At 38.4% G+C, this 16,911-nt stretch overlaps 2 protein-coding genes and 1 long non-coding RNA gene across 3 annotated transcripts in view; all 3 read left to right on the top strand.

The window, feature by feature from the left end:
- Window positions 1-433: 433 nt before the first annotated feature.
- LOC140228478 (uncharacterized) lies at window positions 434-6,744 on the top strand. The gene is made up of 2 exons (XM_072308692.1): window positions 434-2,147; window positions 6,731-6,744. The coding sequence occupies exons 1-2, from the start codon at window positions 434-436 to the stop codon at window positions 6,742-6,744; spliced, it is 1,728 nt and encodes a 575-aa protein (XP_072164793.1).
- Window positions 6,745-6,914: 170 nt separating this feature from the next.
- LOC140228477 (uncharacterized) overlaps window positions 6,915-16,911 on the top strand; it is a 36,738-nt gene continuing 26,741 nt past the window's right edge. Inside the window, exon 1 of the mRNA XM_072308691.1 lies at window positions 6,915-6,980. Within this exon, the coding sequence (XP_072164792.1) occupies window positions 6,915-6,980 (66 nt within the window). The remainder of the gene's footprint in view (window positions 6,981-16,911) is intronic.
- LOC140229053 (uncharacterized) lies at window positions 11,964-16,744 on the top strand. Its single transcript, XR_011901267.1, has 4 exons — window positions 11,964-12,079; window positions 13,358-13,519; window positions 14,167-14,312; window positions 15,184-16,744. It is a non-coding gene; the product is annotated as an uncharacterized lncRNA (long non-coding RNA).

The following is a 16,911-nucleotide window of genomic DNA, read 5'->3' as shown; positions in this document are numbered from 1 at the left end:
AGCTTTAAAATTTCATGCATACATGTAGGTACAATGTAATAATTTTGTCCGCTTTTAATGAAAAAAGAATTCTGTGAATGATGTCACCGAGTTTATTAAAGTTAACTGTGTACTTGTTCATACATTGAGGAAGATCTCATCTTTGAAATGAAATTGCCCGTACATTTTGGTTTTCCTTGGTCATTGCATGCCATTTTTTTTCTTATTTTGTAAAGTATCAATGTTCCAGAGGAATACAAACACAAACAAACAAACAAACAAACTCCCTTTCCCTCTAATTCACACAATATATTTTGGCGTAATTATTATTGTTTGCTTAAAATATTCTACAACATTTCTCTTGGACATGATTTTCATTACTGCCTTTCCTGGTCATTCTTGAATATACAGATGAAAGCTGTTCTGCTTGACGGATGACTCTTCCCACACAAACATGCTCATTTCGGGGACCAGCAGCCCACGAGCCACTTCTCGTGTCGATCTGCCGATCTCTCAGTCTCGTCACCGTCCGTGCAGGGGAGTTCCTCCGCATGAACAACAGGCGCTTGAGGAGGACGTTGTGTTTGAGTGGTCCAAGAGCCACGCCTTCGTCTACGAGACATCTAAAAGATCTAAAAGTCGCACGGAGGGTACCAAGAGCGATAACCTCCTTCCGGAACTTTTCACGGAGACGGGTGAAGACATCTTGGCACCGCGGCCTCCTTCTGGGTCGGTACGAACCTCTTCGCTGTCTGGGCAATATTCATATGAGCAGAGAGGGAGTGTAGGGGAAAGCGGCTCACCTTCCCCATCGCGATGTGAGTCGATTCCCTTTAGCAGCGGACCAGAGTCGCACTCGACTTGTTCATGCTATGCGACGTTGCAGTCTTCAGTGGGGGATAACCGCGGGGAGGTTAGCGTTGTGGAAGTCGTAGACATTGCCTCGGAACACGAATTTCGCACGCGGGAAAGAACTAAGTCCGGCAGGTTCAACGTTGAGCGCGGCAGGTCTGCATTGACGCACCCAAAATCGGCACGAAAAGTGCGCTGTTCGAACGAGGAACGATACCTGCAGGAAAAGTACCGAGAAAGGCCGTGTTCGAGAGCTGAGAGTTTCGTCAACGATGAAATGTTGGAAACGACGAGCGACCTCTCGCGTGAATGTTGCGACGTACTGGGTCCTTGGCATTGTTACGATTGCAACAAGATCCTGCGAAGAAACGACTCGTTCTATCGCAGCAAGTCTGCCTTTCCAAGCATCCATATGACTCCTAAGAACTTCTCTACCATAACCTTAGTGCAAAGACTCTTTCCTGAGCTGACAACCCTCGATATTCTGGAAGGTGTGGCCGACGGATACATTTCGTCCAGATCATTTTCGAAGGACCGAGTCATGGAGATCGTTGAACGCAAGAGGGCGGATGCCAAGAAAAAAGAGATCCAGGAGAAATGGAAAGGGGCCGCAAAACGGCGAATCAGTGCCTTTAATATCCCTGACAAAGTGAAATTCTTCAGCAACTTTACGGACCTGAGAGCGCAAATTCTCGCGCAACAAGGAAGTTACACTGGCCTCAAAGGTGTCCTCTTTCCTTTGACCAGACCTTCCGAACAGCCACCGCCTCCAGAGGTCGAGCTTGTCCTCAAGAAAGAAGAGGACAGGGAAAATCCGGCGAATTACTTTTGCCCGCCGCTGATGACTCGCGAGGAAATACTGCGCCAGAAAAACCAGCCAAGATTTTACGCCGGAGCGCAGTCTGAATACAAGCTACCGGAAGCCCCACCCCTTACTGACATTCTCCACAAGTCGAATAAAGCTATGAGGGACCTAGATACAGAAGCTGGTGTCATGGACCTGTCGGAGAGGGGGTCTCCGGCAGGGCGCCCTCGCCCGGCGAGGCTGCAACAGGAGAAGCTGATGCCCGGGTCCAAACTGCATGGGCAGCTGGGCGGCGGAGGCGGTATGTTCGGTAAGCCACCGGGAAGAATGCGGCTCGGTCGACCAGAGATCGGAGGAGGGTTTACTAGGAAATCGATGACAGCGTCTTCGTTCTCGAGGCCGCTCCAGATGGAGACCCTCAATGAAGACGGAAGCCAGAGCGAGAGGGAAGACATGATGGAAGAAGAAAATGATGAGGAACAAGATGATTTCGACTGCGCTGAAAAAGAAGGTGAACGCAAACCAGAATCAATAAGTCAATTGACCATTAGTTCGAAACGAAAACCGCTGTCCCATCGAAACGGATTCAATAGCATGGCACGTTTTAGTGCTTTTACAGAAACGGAGGAGGAGGAGGAACTTGGGGAGGAAGAGGAGGAGGAGGAGGGAGAGGAGGGGGTACACGAAGAGGAGGAGGAGGTACAAGAGGATGGGGATGAGGTGCTACTAGAGGAAGACGATGGGATACAGGAGGAGGAGGAGGAGGAGGAGGGTGAGAATGGATCCATGAGGCAATATGAAACACAAGAGTTTATTCAAGAGAAGAAACGGGTGGAAATCACGAGTGACGATAGTGACAATGACGACACTGGCAGCATAGAATCAATGCAAAGGAGTGACGATTTAGTTTCTGATGAAGGTGAACGAAGATTGCATCAACCACCATAGATAGGATTTGCCCATCTCTAGAACATTATTTTGTCCCTCTGTCTGAGATGTGGCAATCGTAATGCAAATTAATGGTAAGCGCCAACACCTTCCATTTAAGAAGGCAATAGAAAGTACAAATGTATACCATTTTCAACCTGACAGTACTGTAATTTATGTAATATCTCCCTTAATGTCTTGATTTAGATGAATATTAACATTAAGTAGCGCTGAAATGTAATAAAGACAATCAGTATGCTTTATTCTGGGAGACAAAGAACAGGATACACTGTGGATTTCGTACCAAAGTATCAGAGTGGTACTGAAATCATACTCTTCTTTCATGTTGTCCCTTCAATCCTAACATAAATCAATGACCAACGAAATAGTATTTCGTGTGCGTTAATTTCATGACTAGTAATCTCATTTCACAAGCGTTCTAAATTCGATGTACGTAATTAGTCACATGACCATGATGACGGTTATTAAAGAATTCATCAAATGTTTTCTAACTCTTTCAGTGCAATTTAGTCAAATATGCACAAATTTTATACACATTCTTAGCAAAGACAAGATATTGATTGGCTTGCAGTGGGTTAAAGACATAGGAACGTATAAGTGAGCACGATGACATGGGTACATGTGCTATATAGTATTTTTTAAATGAAAAATCAAGTGTCCTTTGGGATGTGCATTCATTAAAAATGGCCAAAGTAACAACCTCTTAGTTCGTTTTATGTTGAGAATGACCACGATTGACTATGTTGTAATGTTGACCGCTGTGGTGCCCCATCAATTCTGCTGTGAGTGTCTCCTTTGCTATTGTCATTACTTATTCTTGACGATGAGAGCGCACTTTCAAACAAACAAAAAATCCATTCGTTCCGTCTGATCCAACTAGTTAAGACTACAATACAGTTAGCAAGAACATAGAGTAATAACGATTGCACGAAGATGACCTTGCCTACTATCTGATTCGACATAAAAATGCATGAAAATGACAGGAAATCTAACCCAGCACTAGTGGTTTTACACACATTATCCTGCGCGCTTTTGGCTACCCGTCGATGTTGTATATGATCGTAATACATAACAGTTATCACTAAGTTGGACTTAGTAATAGAAATCACCTCTTGACCACCTAAGACGCATCGAGACAAGAATAGAAAAGAAGTGGTTGAGCTTGATGTTGATTAAAAAAAAAAAGCATATGCCGTAAATATCATTTAAGACCGGTAACTAATGGGAAACTACCACTAATGAAGGTGGTAACATCCGATACATCAAAATTATTATGTTGTGTCTGCTTGGTGATTGTCAACGAAAAAAAAAATCGATGGATTTGTTGTAATCTCTCTTGCCTGAACCATAGAAGAAAACAACAACGCGTAAGTGGTCACGTACATCAATAATTGAAAATATTGAGAGCGAGTTTCGGCGTTAAGGCATTTCTCATAGTCAATTGTTTATTGGGATCAGATGTGCCATATATCAAACCTACCTCGGAGGCGACGAATTGACAATCATCGTCAAGTGATGTATATCTGCAACGATCATTGTTAATGACCAATGGTACATCTTTGAAGGGAATTACTGTACTTTGCTCTTGCTTCTCATTCTGGGTACGACTAAGACTGGGATTATCATTTCCACGTTTCTCATGACTTGTGCTCTACAAAATAGTTGTTGTCAACGGTTTTGAAGAAAAGGATAACGTATGTCAATGAATCCTGGACAATGACAGAGAGTTTCTTGTTACTCGCAAAATGAGGTAGATCTAATGTGTCTGTATCGAGTCCGTGCAAATAAAAATTGATATTTTGCAACTGGTATTTCACTTTGATATTTCGTCCTCTGCTTTGCATGTCATATTATATATCGGGTAATAATTGTGCGAATTATTATAGACGAGCTTGAGGGAGACAACAAACTTTATTGTAAATGAAAAGCAAAAGGTTCAGAGGCTATAATGACAGAGAGATACTTATTAATCGCAAAATGAGGTAGATCTAATTTGTCTATATTCAGTCCGTGCAAATAAAAATTGATATTTTGCAACTGATGTTTTACTCTGATATTTCTTCCTCTGCTTTGCATGTAATGGATTGTGTATCGGGAATAGTTTGTTGCCCTGTTATAGACAAGCTTGAGGGAGACAAACCTGCTTCATTAACGGTGAAACACAAAAGATTCAGATGCCACATTTCATCTGCATGGAACATTCAAGAATGTGTGTGTGTGTGTGTGTGTGTGTGTGTGTGTGTGTGTGTTGTGTGTGTGAGAGAGAGATTGGGTGAGAGAGATTAGTAAATGTCACGTGACGTTTATCCCCTTCTAGCACTCCCACGATCAAGTTGAGTCAACTTGGTAACAAAAATATGTAGATATTGGCATTATGATGAAACTATAGTGTTTTACCATCCGATTCTACTCATTGTTACATAATTATGTACTGGTAATGTCATTGTCCTTTATACGCGTATATAATACTAAAACATCAGGGGGGCGTTTCATCAACGAGTTCGTCGGAGGTTTTCACCGACGAATTTGCTATCAGCCAATCAGACGCAAGGATTTACGCTGACAACTGTTAAAAGCTAATGAAATCCTTGGTCTGATTGGCTGATAGCAAATTTGTCGGTGAAATCTCCGACGAACTCGTTGATGAAACGCCCCCCAGATATAACATTCGAAACATGAATTCTACTGAAATGTCCTGTAATTCAGTTGGTATTTACCCTTATCTTATTGATTATGCATTTTACGCATGTCTGGCCGAAGCACTTAAGATCGCTGTTTGGGGTAATAGCTTATTTCCCTACTGCAATCAGTAGGATTATATGAAATCAAACATTGTCATAATGAAAGTTATTTGAAACGTACATATTCATATCATAATGCGTAATACATAATTATGTCAACCCTGCTGATTTATATCTAGCTATCTAAAATCATGTTACTTAACCTTGTCGGTATGATGCATCAGCTGACGTTTAAGATATTATCTGCTTATCTTATCTACACACACAATCAGATTCAAGTATTCAAACATAAACATGTATGGGCACGTAACTATTGGTATATTATACTTAATGTACTTGATAATGAACACACATAAACTAACTATAAAAAAACCCAACCAAAACTGAGCTTACAATATTCATGACAAATGCCAATATCATGATTATGTTTCTTTAGCTTACATTTCGATTCAACAGCATAATTAAAAGTGGTCCCTATACACACAAAGAAACTTCCCCTAATTAATTCTTATGATAAATTACGAAATTAACGCAAACAGAAAAACTGATCAGAATGAATATATATATATTTTTTGGTGGAAAATTGTTTAATGTCTTACAATCATGCTGTAATCCTCCATCTTAATGAGAAAACTTTTACGTTCTGTGGAAAATATGATTCTTGAATATCATACAAAATGACGAATCGGCCAACTTTCAACTCATTTCATGAGCCGCGGCAGTAAAATAAATTTATGATATTCCATTCCATGACTGCGTTGTGAAGCAACTCACAAGTAATAAGTACTTGAACCTTGGTACACCCCCACGAGCCATACTTCACGGAAGGATCATTACTTTCTACTTCTTCTGGATATGGTACTTACAGACAGGGTTGACTGAGAGAGAGAGAGAGAGAGAGAGAGAGAGAGAGAGAGAGAGAGAGAGAGAGAGAGAGAAGGGTTTTCTGTAGTGTGCGTGGCTAATGAAACATTTTCCCTAATCACGAAGACCCCTGTCGTGTAACAGCAATGGATACTAAATGCTTAATCAATTTTCATCTTTCCTTTTTTTTTGTCACTTGATTACCTTTTTGTAATTAAAAAAAAACCAACAACAACAAACAAACTCCTTCTGGTGAAACCGTAAGGACCGACAAAATTGCAGTAGGCTTGCACCACGCTTTTCCGTGTCATATTTCCTACGATGTGTGTAAACTCTACACGTCAACTTTGTGGTACAGTGTCTTATGTCCTTCGCCACCCGTCACTTTGTAACGCTTATACAAGAAACGTGATGCTTAATGAGAAACGTCTCGCGCCCTCAGTTGACAGAATTTTTAAAAGGGTAACGTTTGGCGTTCTGTACGAAACCACCGGAGCTTGTACTTCTGAATGCATTCTCAACACGATGTGTGTAATTTCAGATAAGCAAGAGTAGTGGTGGATTGTGAATGAAATCTCGGTGAAGGTAATTTTTCGAGGCTGGTTTTTCGACGTTGATATGAGCGACAGGGAACATATCGGGGAAGGAGTGATGGATGTAGAGTGATTATAGGAACAGAAGAGGCGCGCTGAGGAGAATCGCTGCTCATCTGAACGGGTGTCAGGATGGCGGGAGAAAAAGCCGAGATGCTGGACTTGTGCGCCAGACTGTGCCTCTCACCACAGATACTGGTATGTTGCGTAATGCTTTTAAGTTTTACAAGTAAATGATTTTCTTTTCATGCTAAAACACAACACACTTGGTATGGTATGGTATGGTATTTATTTCCGTATACACTTAGGCCATCTTGAGATACCCAACGGTTGTAAACAGGCATCTATAGGCAATTTCTATGAAGTTCATAAGAAATGAATTGAAGAGATAGGCCTACATGAATAAATCAGGTTGGAGGTACAATGAAATGTATGGTGGAAGCTGATTAGCAATCACACTTATTGACTGATTACTAGTATCTATTTTTGCATGACTTCGTAAAGGGTCTCCAATGACGATAGCCAAATTTGGACTTGGTTGTTCTTATATTTAGTTATTCAATCAAATGATGCCATGAACAGCAGAAGAAAGATTTCCTGTATTTTTTTTCTATACCTGACATGCTTGTGCTCGTTTTTGCAGTACTTCATCCAGGCCACCCAGGCTATATAGGCCTACCTTTCTCTCCTGATACTCATGCTATCGAGCGCGCTACAGAGAGCAGGTGGATTTGACAGCGTTGTCATGGTAACCCCTGCTCAATCTTCATGGCTAATGAATATATACACCAGTCGTGGAGAAATGTATATAGGCCCTAGATTGATCTCATATAGCTGAACTCATCCCTGTTCCATACCCATACTTTATTTTTTATTCCTATAGGGGCCATGTTTTATGAGATGAATAGTTTTCTTTTCAGAATCGTAATTCGGAATCAGGGAATGTTTGAATCGGTTCATGGTGAGTTCTATCGAGGACGAACGACGCAGGCCATTCTGAAATGTTGAAAGAACGCAGATTGTCAGTTTCTGCACAGTACTTTCTCGAAATCTAGGCAAGACGACCTCTTTCTCTCTCATTATTTCATTCGCTGTCACACTTTTTCATTTTGCAATAGATGATCTATTTCTTTACCATAAAGCTACACACTCTGTTTCACCTTTCCTCTAACAGTCATGTTCATCACTCCCAGGTATTTCCTGAAGGCACTGTTTGGCCTGATATTAGCACTCAAATTTGCATCACAGTGACTCTAGCATAACATATCCTATATAAAAGGTACAGATAACACGCCATAGGGAGGACGTCTGGTGGAAAGCGAATACTGCATGAATTATGCTGAACGGCAGTGCGAAATCTTTAACATTGACAATCAAACTGTAAATCAGCGGACCAGCCCACAAGGAATTATTGATGATCACGCGTAAACACACTCACGCACCTGCTCTCTCAAACGTACTGGAAATAACGCTTCGAATACAAACCAAAAATACAAGCATGTGATAAGAGAGAGAAAAGACATACATAGCACGGGAAAACAGTTAGGGAAAACAGTTCGGAGCAGAGTAAGTTTACTATGCAGTTGGACAAACATAATGGTAGTATAGTGTTCGCCACGATGAAGATTACAATGATTGTTAATTCTTTATCGTTATAATTGCCTTTCCTTTAAAATCGATATTCTTGATAATTACAGTTATAATTTATCTTATACCAGCACAACAAATGCATTCTCTGTTTTCACCACAGTTTTGCGATATCACACTCTTTTGCTTACGATGACATTCTAAAAGCTTGATTTTCTTAAAAATCATGTCTCATTTTAAGAGTACAATCGAGTGTTAAATTTGTTTGTTTTTCTGTTTGTTATTTTCTTTAAAATGGAAATCATTGAATTTGTATATTTATATCCATATCCTGTGCAGCAACAATGCAAAAAAAAAAACAACAACAACAACAACATGATAACAATATATCTGGATTTAAAATCACAATTCCCTCTTCTCAACGAAGTTTGAACTGAGGTGTGATTGTGAATTAACATTGCAGTTTGGATCTGGATTGGAATTGATCGCAATCAAATGAAGATTATGTGAAATGTAGATACTTTTATCTTATTTCAAATAAATAACTCAGTTTCAATGATTGATTTAAAATCTTGAAGCTAACTATAATTTGCATTTAGCTTTAACAGAAAATGGAAGGAGATATAGATATATAAATACACACTTTTTTTGTTTTTCAATGATATTTTATTGATTTCATTCAAATTAATCATAAATCAACCCATTCTGGGTGTAACATGAACATAAAAACGGTACAAATGCCATTCAAAAGACAAATCCATTACCAACTTATACTGCCCATCATCTCCCTTCAAACATAACAACTCGATTATAAATCAAACCTACTGACCATTTCTTCACGAGAAAATATTGACCTGTACAAAAAAAAAAAAAAAAATGTATATATATATATATATATATATATATATATATGTATCTTTGACTATGGTATACTTATACTGCCAATCATCTCTCTTCAACATAACAACTCGATTATAAATCGAGTATGTAAGGGTATATATATACAAGGGTATATACATAAAAAAGCAACAAAAATACGTTATACAAACTAGAATGAAATCATTTCATTGAAATCAAATCCCCATCCTCCACCAACCCCGATGCACTCAAACCTATCCCACACCCCCACCACAACCCCAAACACATACATCCACAACCACCACACACATACACCCCAAACACCAACACACATACACACCAACACCAAAAACGCACATACACACATACACCCCACACACAAAACACACCCGAAGCGATACCACCTTCCTTCCTAATAAAAACGACTTCCAAATTCAGAAATATTTTCCCATTTCAGCAAATGTAATCCCAACTTATTTCTTTTTATAGCAATTTCTTTTTCTTCATCCCGAAAACTTATTATTCTTTTAGAAATTTCCTCCAAAGTAGGAATTTTTCCCTCCGACCTAGATCTAAAAATAATATATTTCAAAATAAAAATTATTGTATTATAAAATTTTACTTTTGGATCCCTTCCCGTAACACCAAAATGAACGTCTCTCCACTCTATATTTCGAAGATCTGCCATCTCAAACCTATCTATCACTTCCTGCCACAAATTCTTAACATACACACAATCCCAAAATAAATGTTTATATGTTTCTACCGATTGCTCACAAAAAGAACACCGGTTATTTGCAACAAAACCAAACTCAAAAAGATTTTCCTTTGTATAAACAACTCCATGCAATAATTTATACTGAAATTCCCTAAGTTTTGTTAGAAGTGTTGTCATTCTTGGTCTTAAAAATATATGTGTAATTTCCTTTTTCGAAAACAAATAATCATTTTGGCCATCTTTCATTCGTAAAACATACAATTGCTGTAAATTTGTAACAAAGAGTTCATACACCGTTCTAAATGAAACATCTTTCAATAAAATTACATTCTCAAAAATTTTCAAAGAAATATTATATTCCTCTTTATCAACAGAATAAAAATCATATATATTTCCCTCAAATTTCTGGCTTCTTACAACAACCTCCCCTATTTCCCAAACTTTAACTATATTTTCACTATCTAATCCTAACCTGTGAAAATATACTGCTGATCTCATACGATCTTTTTCCATAATTTGCTTCACTAAATAAATATTCTTCCTGTATAAATTTTCACAAAAAATCATTTTCCCTTTACACAAATAATCCTTATTATTAAAAAAAATTGGATTAATCTTACCTTCTTGATAATTCCGGTTATTCTCCATTTCTTGCCATGCCCTCAAAATTTCTAAATAAAACCATGGTACATTAAACTTTAGAAATCGTATATCATAATTGCACAAAAATATGAATCTTCCTCCCGCAGTCTTAAAAATATAATCAAAGAAAAGTTTCCATCCCATGAGCTTCTCACCATATAACAATCGCTTCAACCACATAATTCGTTGACTCTTAACAAACAATTCAAAATTTGTCATTCTAAGACCGCCCTCACTATAATCCTGATAACAAATAACCCTTTTAATTCGATCTTTACCATTCCATATAAATTCAAAACAAATTTTATTGATATCTGCCACTACCCACTTTGGAACCTCTATTGATGAAGATACATAATATAATTTAGACAGAGCATATGTTTTGAGCAAAAATATTTTTCCCATTACAGTCAAATCTCTTTGTCTCCACCATCCCAAAAGTCTTTTAATCTTACTCAGTATCTCTTTATAATTATAAAGAATATATAGCTTTATAATTATAAAGAATATATAGCTTTACACACACACACACACGCACACGCACACGCACACACACACACACACACACACGCACATACACAAACATACACACACATTCTGTGTGAGTAAACTTGATACCAGTGAAAGTCGACTGTATAGCCACCCCACGGTGGTCCCCAAACTTCCTTTCATCAACTATTCACCATGCATTCTTTCCCCGCAATAATTACAAACATCGAAACCAGGCAAGCAGACGATGTTTTCAAATCCAGCAACCTGCTGTTGGCGCCTTCGATTAACCTAACATGACCTTGTGTGTATCATGTTCTTTTAAACAGAGAATGTTTTTGAATTAGCAGCGTGCCCTGATTGCAGATCGGGAGAAATAAGCTGCATTTACCCGTGCGCATAATGTTCTACACACTAAGAAATCAGGGTTCAATTTGGGGTTGAGTTTGACCCAATGCACCCTTGCGTGGACTAGGGTTGAATATTTAACTTCTATAGGTGCTATTTACTCCGAAAGGGGTTCACTTTTGAGAAAGATTAATTTTTGAACCTCCAAATAGAAGAGTTAGTCTGCTACAAAAATCTAGATCATACTGTTGCGTTCAAACATGTTAGGATTTCTAATGCAGTATCAGTAGTGATTTGAATTGTGGATGATGTTCATCTTTAAGATTGCAAATCAATCAATATAAAGATGTTTGTTGGTGTTTGATAAAATGATATAGCATTTTTTGTTCGTGCCAGTTTCATAAACAGTACGTGAGCAAAGACTAACACGCCAATCCCGGAAATTAACCAATCACATCAGAGAAGACGATCGAGGCTCCGTTTTTTTTTTATAAGCTCGCATCGCCACCGCATACAGCGAGCAAGCTATGTGTACATACGTGTCACAAAGCAAAGCGTCGCGACAGTTCACTTCCATTCGTTCTAGAACTCCCATGCAATTGCATTGAAGCGGGGCTTTCTCGTTGCAAGACTTGCTGATTTATACAAGATTAAGGTGAGTAAATGATCACAAATCATGACTTATTTGGGTTGCGCTTCTGTGCGGCTAGATCTTTCATTTCTTCGGTAATAATTTCAATCGTTTGTCGTGCCGTTCTTTGTTACCACGTTCACGCGTGTATGTAAAATCACATGACCTAATGCAGTAATGGGGAGTAATACGGGCCTTTTTACGGTTACTATACTACTGCCATTTAGGGATCGACAAGAAATAAGGCAAACCAGTTTGCATTGTTTAATCTAATGGTAGTTTAATGTATAGTGATTTGTGATACTGTTTTGTCTTCTATTGCATGTGCTTATGAGACAGTCGAGACTGACTTACTGTACAGTCTACAGAGTCAGTAAGCTAACTGTTGCGACCTGCCCGAACTCGAAGCGTTCGGGCTCTTTTACAACTGTGTATGGGACTAAGACTCGATCGCGCACTGTCACTAGTCATATATGTGCATGCCCCTGTACCCTGATACAGTCTGCATGATAAGCTATGTGAGAGTCGCGGTCCGCGGTGACATGATACGGAGGGATACCGGTGATTGAAACACTGAATGAGAGAATGTGCATCAAACTGTACTAAGGCAGAGGAGGTACAGCTAGTAATCATCAGTGTGAAAGAAATTCCTTCTTACTTGGGTTTGGTTGTACAGTGCCGCAGTGCAGTACCAATTACAGTACACAGTGCAGACTGAGTACAAAAGTTTCCTGTACGGTATGTAGTGGCCGACTAGCTAGACTAAAAAGGTTTAGCTGTGTCAGTGTGGCAAGGGTGTGAAGCTGATGAATATCGGTACTGATTATCAAAAAAAACAAAAACAAAAACAAAAAAACAAAAAACAAAAAGCAAAAACAAAGAAGAGATATTTCAAGTAGATCTACATTACATTGTATACACTCTATATCTATGGACATGGTGAACAACAGTCAAATTATACTGATTTCGAGGTGAAAATACAAGTTGCCAGCAGCGTTGTAAGTCATGTAGCAGACTAGTATTAAGTGTGGGCAATCTATATAATAGCCTATTGACATCGCCATGCGCTGTGCAGACATCATTGATCTACATATTAAACTGGTGGGTGGTGGTAAATTTGAGGTTACAATTGGTACAACAAATGTACGTTACTCAGACCCTTGTGCTTTGTATTGCATTGACGGCACTGTTACCTGCAGATTTGTTATAGGGCCTACTGCACATGAACAGTTCAATATAAATTCAAATTTCTGTGTTGTCATTGCAAGTTTCTTTCTTTTCCCCCTTTCTTTCTTTCTTCAGGTCAAAGGTGTTTGAAGCATCCTTGTCCTTACAGCAAATGAAGGATGTTGTTTGTTTCATTATGGACTATGCTGCGCTGAATTGCATCCTACTCCCTGGGAGTATTCTCGGTATGAAACCTGATGTCAAAGCTTCTTCTCTACTTGTGACACCAAGGCAAAGGTGAGTTTTCTCTGCAGGCCAGGAAAATGCACATTTGCTCCCTTTGATATAAAAACTGTTTTCTTATGAATGTTGCAAATGCAGCATTAATTATCTGTAAGAGTTGCAAAGATGGAATGGTTAATCTTGTAAGATTAATTGCAGTATGCCATGCAGAGTCTTTGTATCACTGTTGGCGGAAGGTTTTCAAAAGGGGGGGGGGGGGGACTTCCTAGTTTCATGAGCTAACAAGCAAAAAAAAAAAAGGCCGCGAATGCAACTTCTGGTGCCACTTCCAGGTTTCAGCTTACAAGCAAAAAAAAAAAAAAAACATCAACAAAACAAAATAAAAAAGTATTCAGCGCAAAAACAGATCCTTATGGTGCTCACACTTCGAGGTTTTTATCTACATGTATTTCTTTCTAGTGCCACTTACACACTTTCAGGTAAAGAAAGTTGGGGGGGGGGATTGGGACCCGAAGTGGGGACACCTTATAATGTTTTCCTTTGTATGGTGCCGAAAAAGTAGGGGCCCGAGTCCCCCTGGTTCCTGTGGCCATATGTATAGCATCCAATTCTTTCTTGCACAGCTCTACATTACTGTTGTTTTTCAGTTGGATTATCAAAGATGACATACCATGTATTTGGTTTACTTTTGTACTTAATAGATTTAACGCAGGAATCGCAACACTACAACGCCAAGGAAGAAATAAACCTTGCCAACATTTCGCAAAGTCCGGAAAGGTCTGCTGCCATATGTCGCTGCCACCTAACCTGCAACTGACCTGTAATGGATCTGCCAAAGAACAATACTGTGAGTTGATCACGAAACTGCTGTGCCTCATTTTTTTTTTTGCATTGTATGTTCAGATGTATTATTTATGGAACTCTTTAATGCATCAATCTTTATACATACACACAGTGCACTCATGTTCTAATAAGTAACGTTACAACAAAATTGAATTTGAGGCCATAATGTTATTGGCTCTACATTTGTTGCTTTATTGTTTACTTGTTTGGTTGTAACAAAACTTTGATAAAACGAAAGAAAACTGTAGGCCCTGAGGACCTCATTATAACAGGAGTCCAGTGTATACTGGGCCAAATACGCTGTACCGAATTGCTGATGCAGTCACTGCATCAACATAAAAGGAGGATGATCCTGGACAAGACATTTGTCCCAGTATACGACTGGACTGGTCATCTCTCTTCTCTCAATCAACAGTTGTTCCCAGTTCAAGGTTAATCTGCATTTTTGCATTGAATGTGAAAACTCTGTACATGATCAGTAGGGCCTTTTTCATGGAGAGGGTTGATGGCCCCCACAAGTAATTTTGACTTCACCTGTTCTTCATTGGCATATATTTCATCCAGATGGCAGAACATTTTCAAATTTTCAGTGTAGAGTGTATGGTCTATTAAAGTTCTAGAATTACATTGTACATGTAGTATAGCATTGCTTTGAGATTGTTACCCTACAATCAAATTTAAGCTTAAGAGGGTGTGTAGAGTGTGTTGTGCTTGTGATTTGTCAGGAAAGTGCAACCCATAGAAATGTTCAATTTGGTGTTTTCCTTCTTCCCAGAAATTAATCTTCTCAATAAATGTATGATATATTGTACATTTTTGTATCACTATACAGAGGAGAGTGTAACACTTTTGTTGTTGTTGTTGTTTTCCCCCAGGTATTCTGCATGACTGAGGCACCTTCTTCAGCTGTCTTCGTGGAATGAATCGCTACCACTTCACTCAGTTCTACAGATGCATCCATGATGAAACCTTTGTCCAGGGCAATCAACTACAGTCTGAAACAGTCTTCATAAAATCAATGTAGAATACTGGCAGGTAATATTGTGAAGAACACTTCATGGAATGATTTTAAAGAAATCACTGTAGATTTACAACCCTGTGGCTACTTGTACGATGATGAGTTAATACTTGTATCTGCTTTGCATTGTGTATCATCCTCTGCCTAAATGACTAAAACACACAAAAAAAAATGTATTGTTTTTTATGCTGACACTTTGTACAGTACTATCATCCTCGAGGTTGTTATAGAAATTCTTGCAGCTATAATAGAGTAGTTTGGTTTTCTTGTCATTCTCGCTTATGAATATAAGCTGCATTTTGATGTTTTGGGTGGAAGATGAATTTTAGCCTTGAGCCAGCACTGAGAATTACACTGTAGTACAGTGGTATCATTCAAGCTTTCTGTATAAAGCTGGACAATTCCTGTACCTTCCTGTTTTATGCCTCTCCTATCCTGCCTATGCTATCGTACTATTATCTCTGAGTGTTCCTCTGTCTTCTATCATATCTCGTACTATATACAATGTGATTCTAGTTACAAATGCCATCCCTATATCGATGGAATAGACATATCCCCATACTTTTGGTTAATTGGATGCTGTTAGAGGAAGGAGGGAGGGGGGGGGTCCTTTTTCCTTTTTTGCTTGTCACAATTTGCATGTGTGTGTGTATTAGTGGTGTTGATTATATATTTTATTGCAGTTTCAGCAAACTTGGTATCCTTCTTTTCCATCTGTTATGTAACAGGTGAGGATACTAACCTTTACAATTATTGTATGTAAACATTAGCCATGTAAAGATGTGTTCACGGAAATCCTACTAATATTTGTGTACTGTGCTTTGATTACTTGTTAATGATCTTTATCTTTTTTGAAGGTTTCTAGATAATCTTTAATTTATGAAGTATTTTCATTCATTTGCATAGACATGTAGCTGGAAAGTATTGTGGCCATTTTGTTTCCTTCTATGCATGTGGAAACTAACCATGAAGGTTTTGTAATGTACATGTATACTTTTTCTTCGACTGTTTTATTTGTTTTACCTGAATTCACTGTGTTGTAACTGCTTGCACATGCAACATCTGGAATTAACAGCTCTGCTTTCTTTAGAAATGGATTGCAAATGTTTCATTTTTTTCTTCTGCTTGGGGGAGATTTTTATGTTTATTTTTTGTCATAAAGAAATTCTTATAGGGAAATAAAATGATGTAATGATAATATAATGACAGACCTTTGATACATTTCTTTTTTTCATCAGGGAATATTGTTTTCCCTTATTTACAAAATTTGAATATACATTGTATGTCATTACTGTATGAGTATATGTTATGTACATGTATTGTATTTAACTTTTTCTATTGTACATGTATTACATTATAATGCAAAAACTTGATTTGACTTAATCTTTGTTTTGAATGATAAAAACCTAGCCTATAAAATCAATAAATGTGCATTTTTGTGAGAATGCAGAAATGCATCCATCTTGACAAATGAAAGTGACAAGTTTGTATGTACCAAATGATGAACTGTACTTAGATAATGTACGAAAATGGGGATTTTCTCTTTATTTAATTTTCCTCGTTTTTTATCATCCCAAGACTTTAT

This window comes from Diadema setosum, chromosome 5 (assembly GCF_964275005.1).
Source record: "Diadema setosum chromosome 5, eeDiaSeto1, whole genome shotgun sequence".
Lineage (NCBI taxonomy): Eukaryota > Metazoa > Echinodermata > Echinoidea > Diadematoida > Diadematidae > Diadema > Diadema setosum.
Note: the sequence above shows the minus strand (reverse complement) of the source record. Positions and strands in the feature narration are given on the sequence as shown.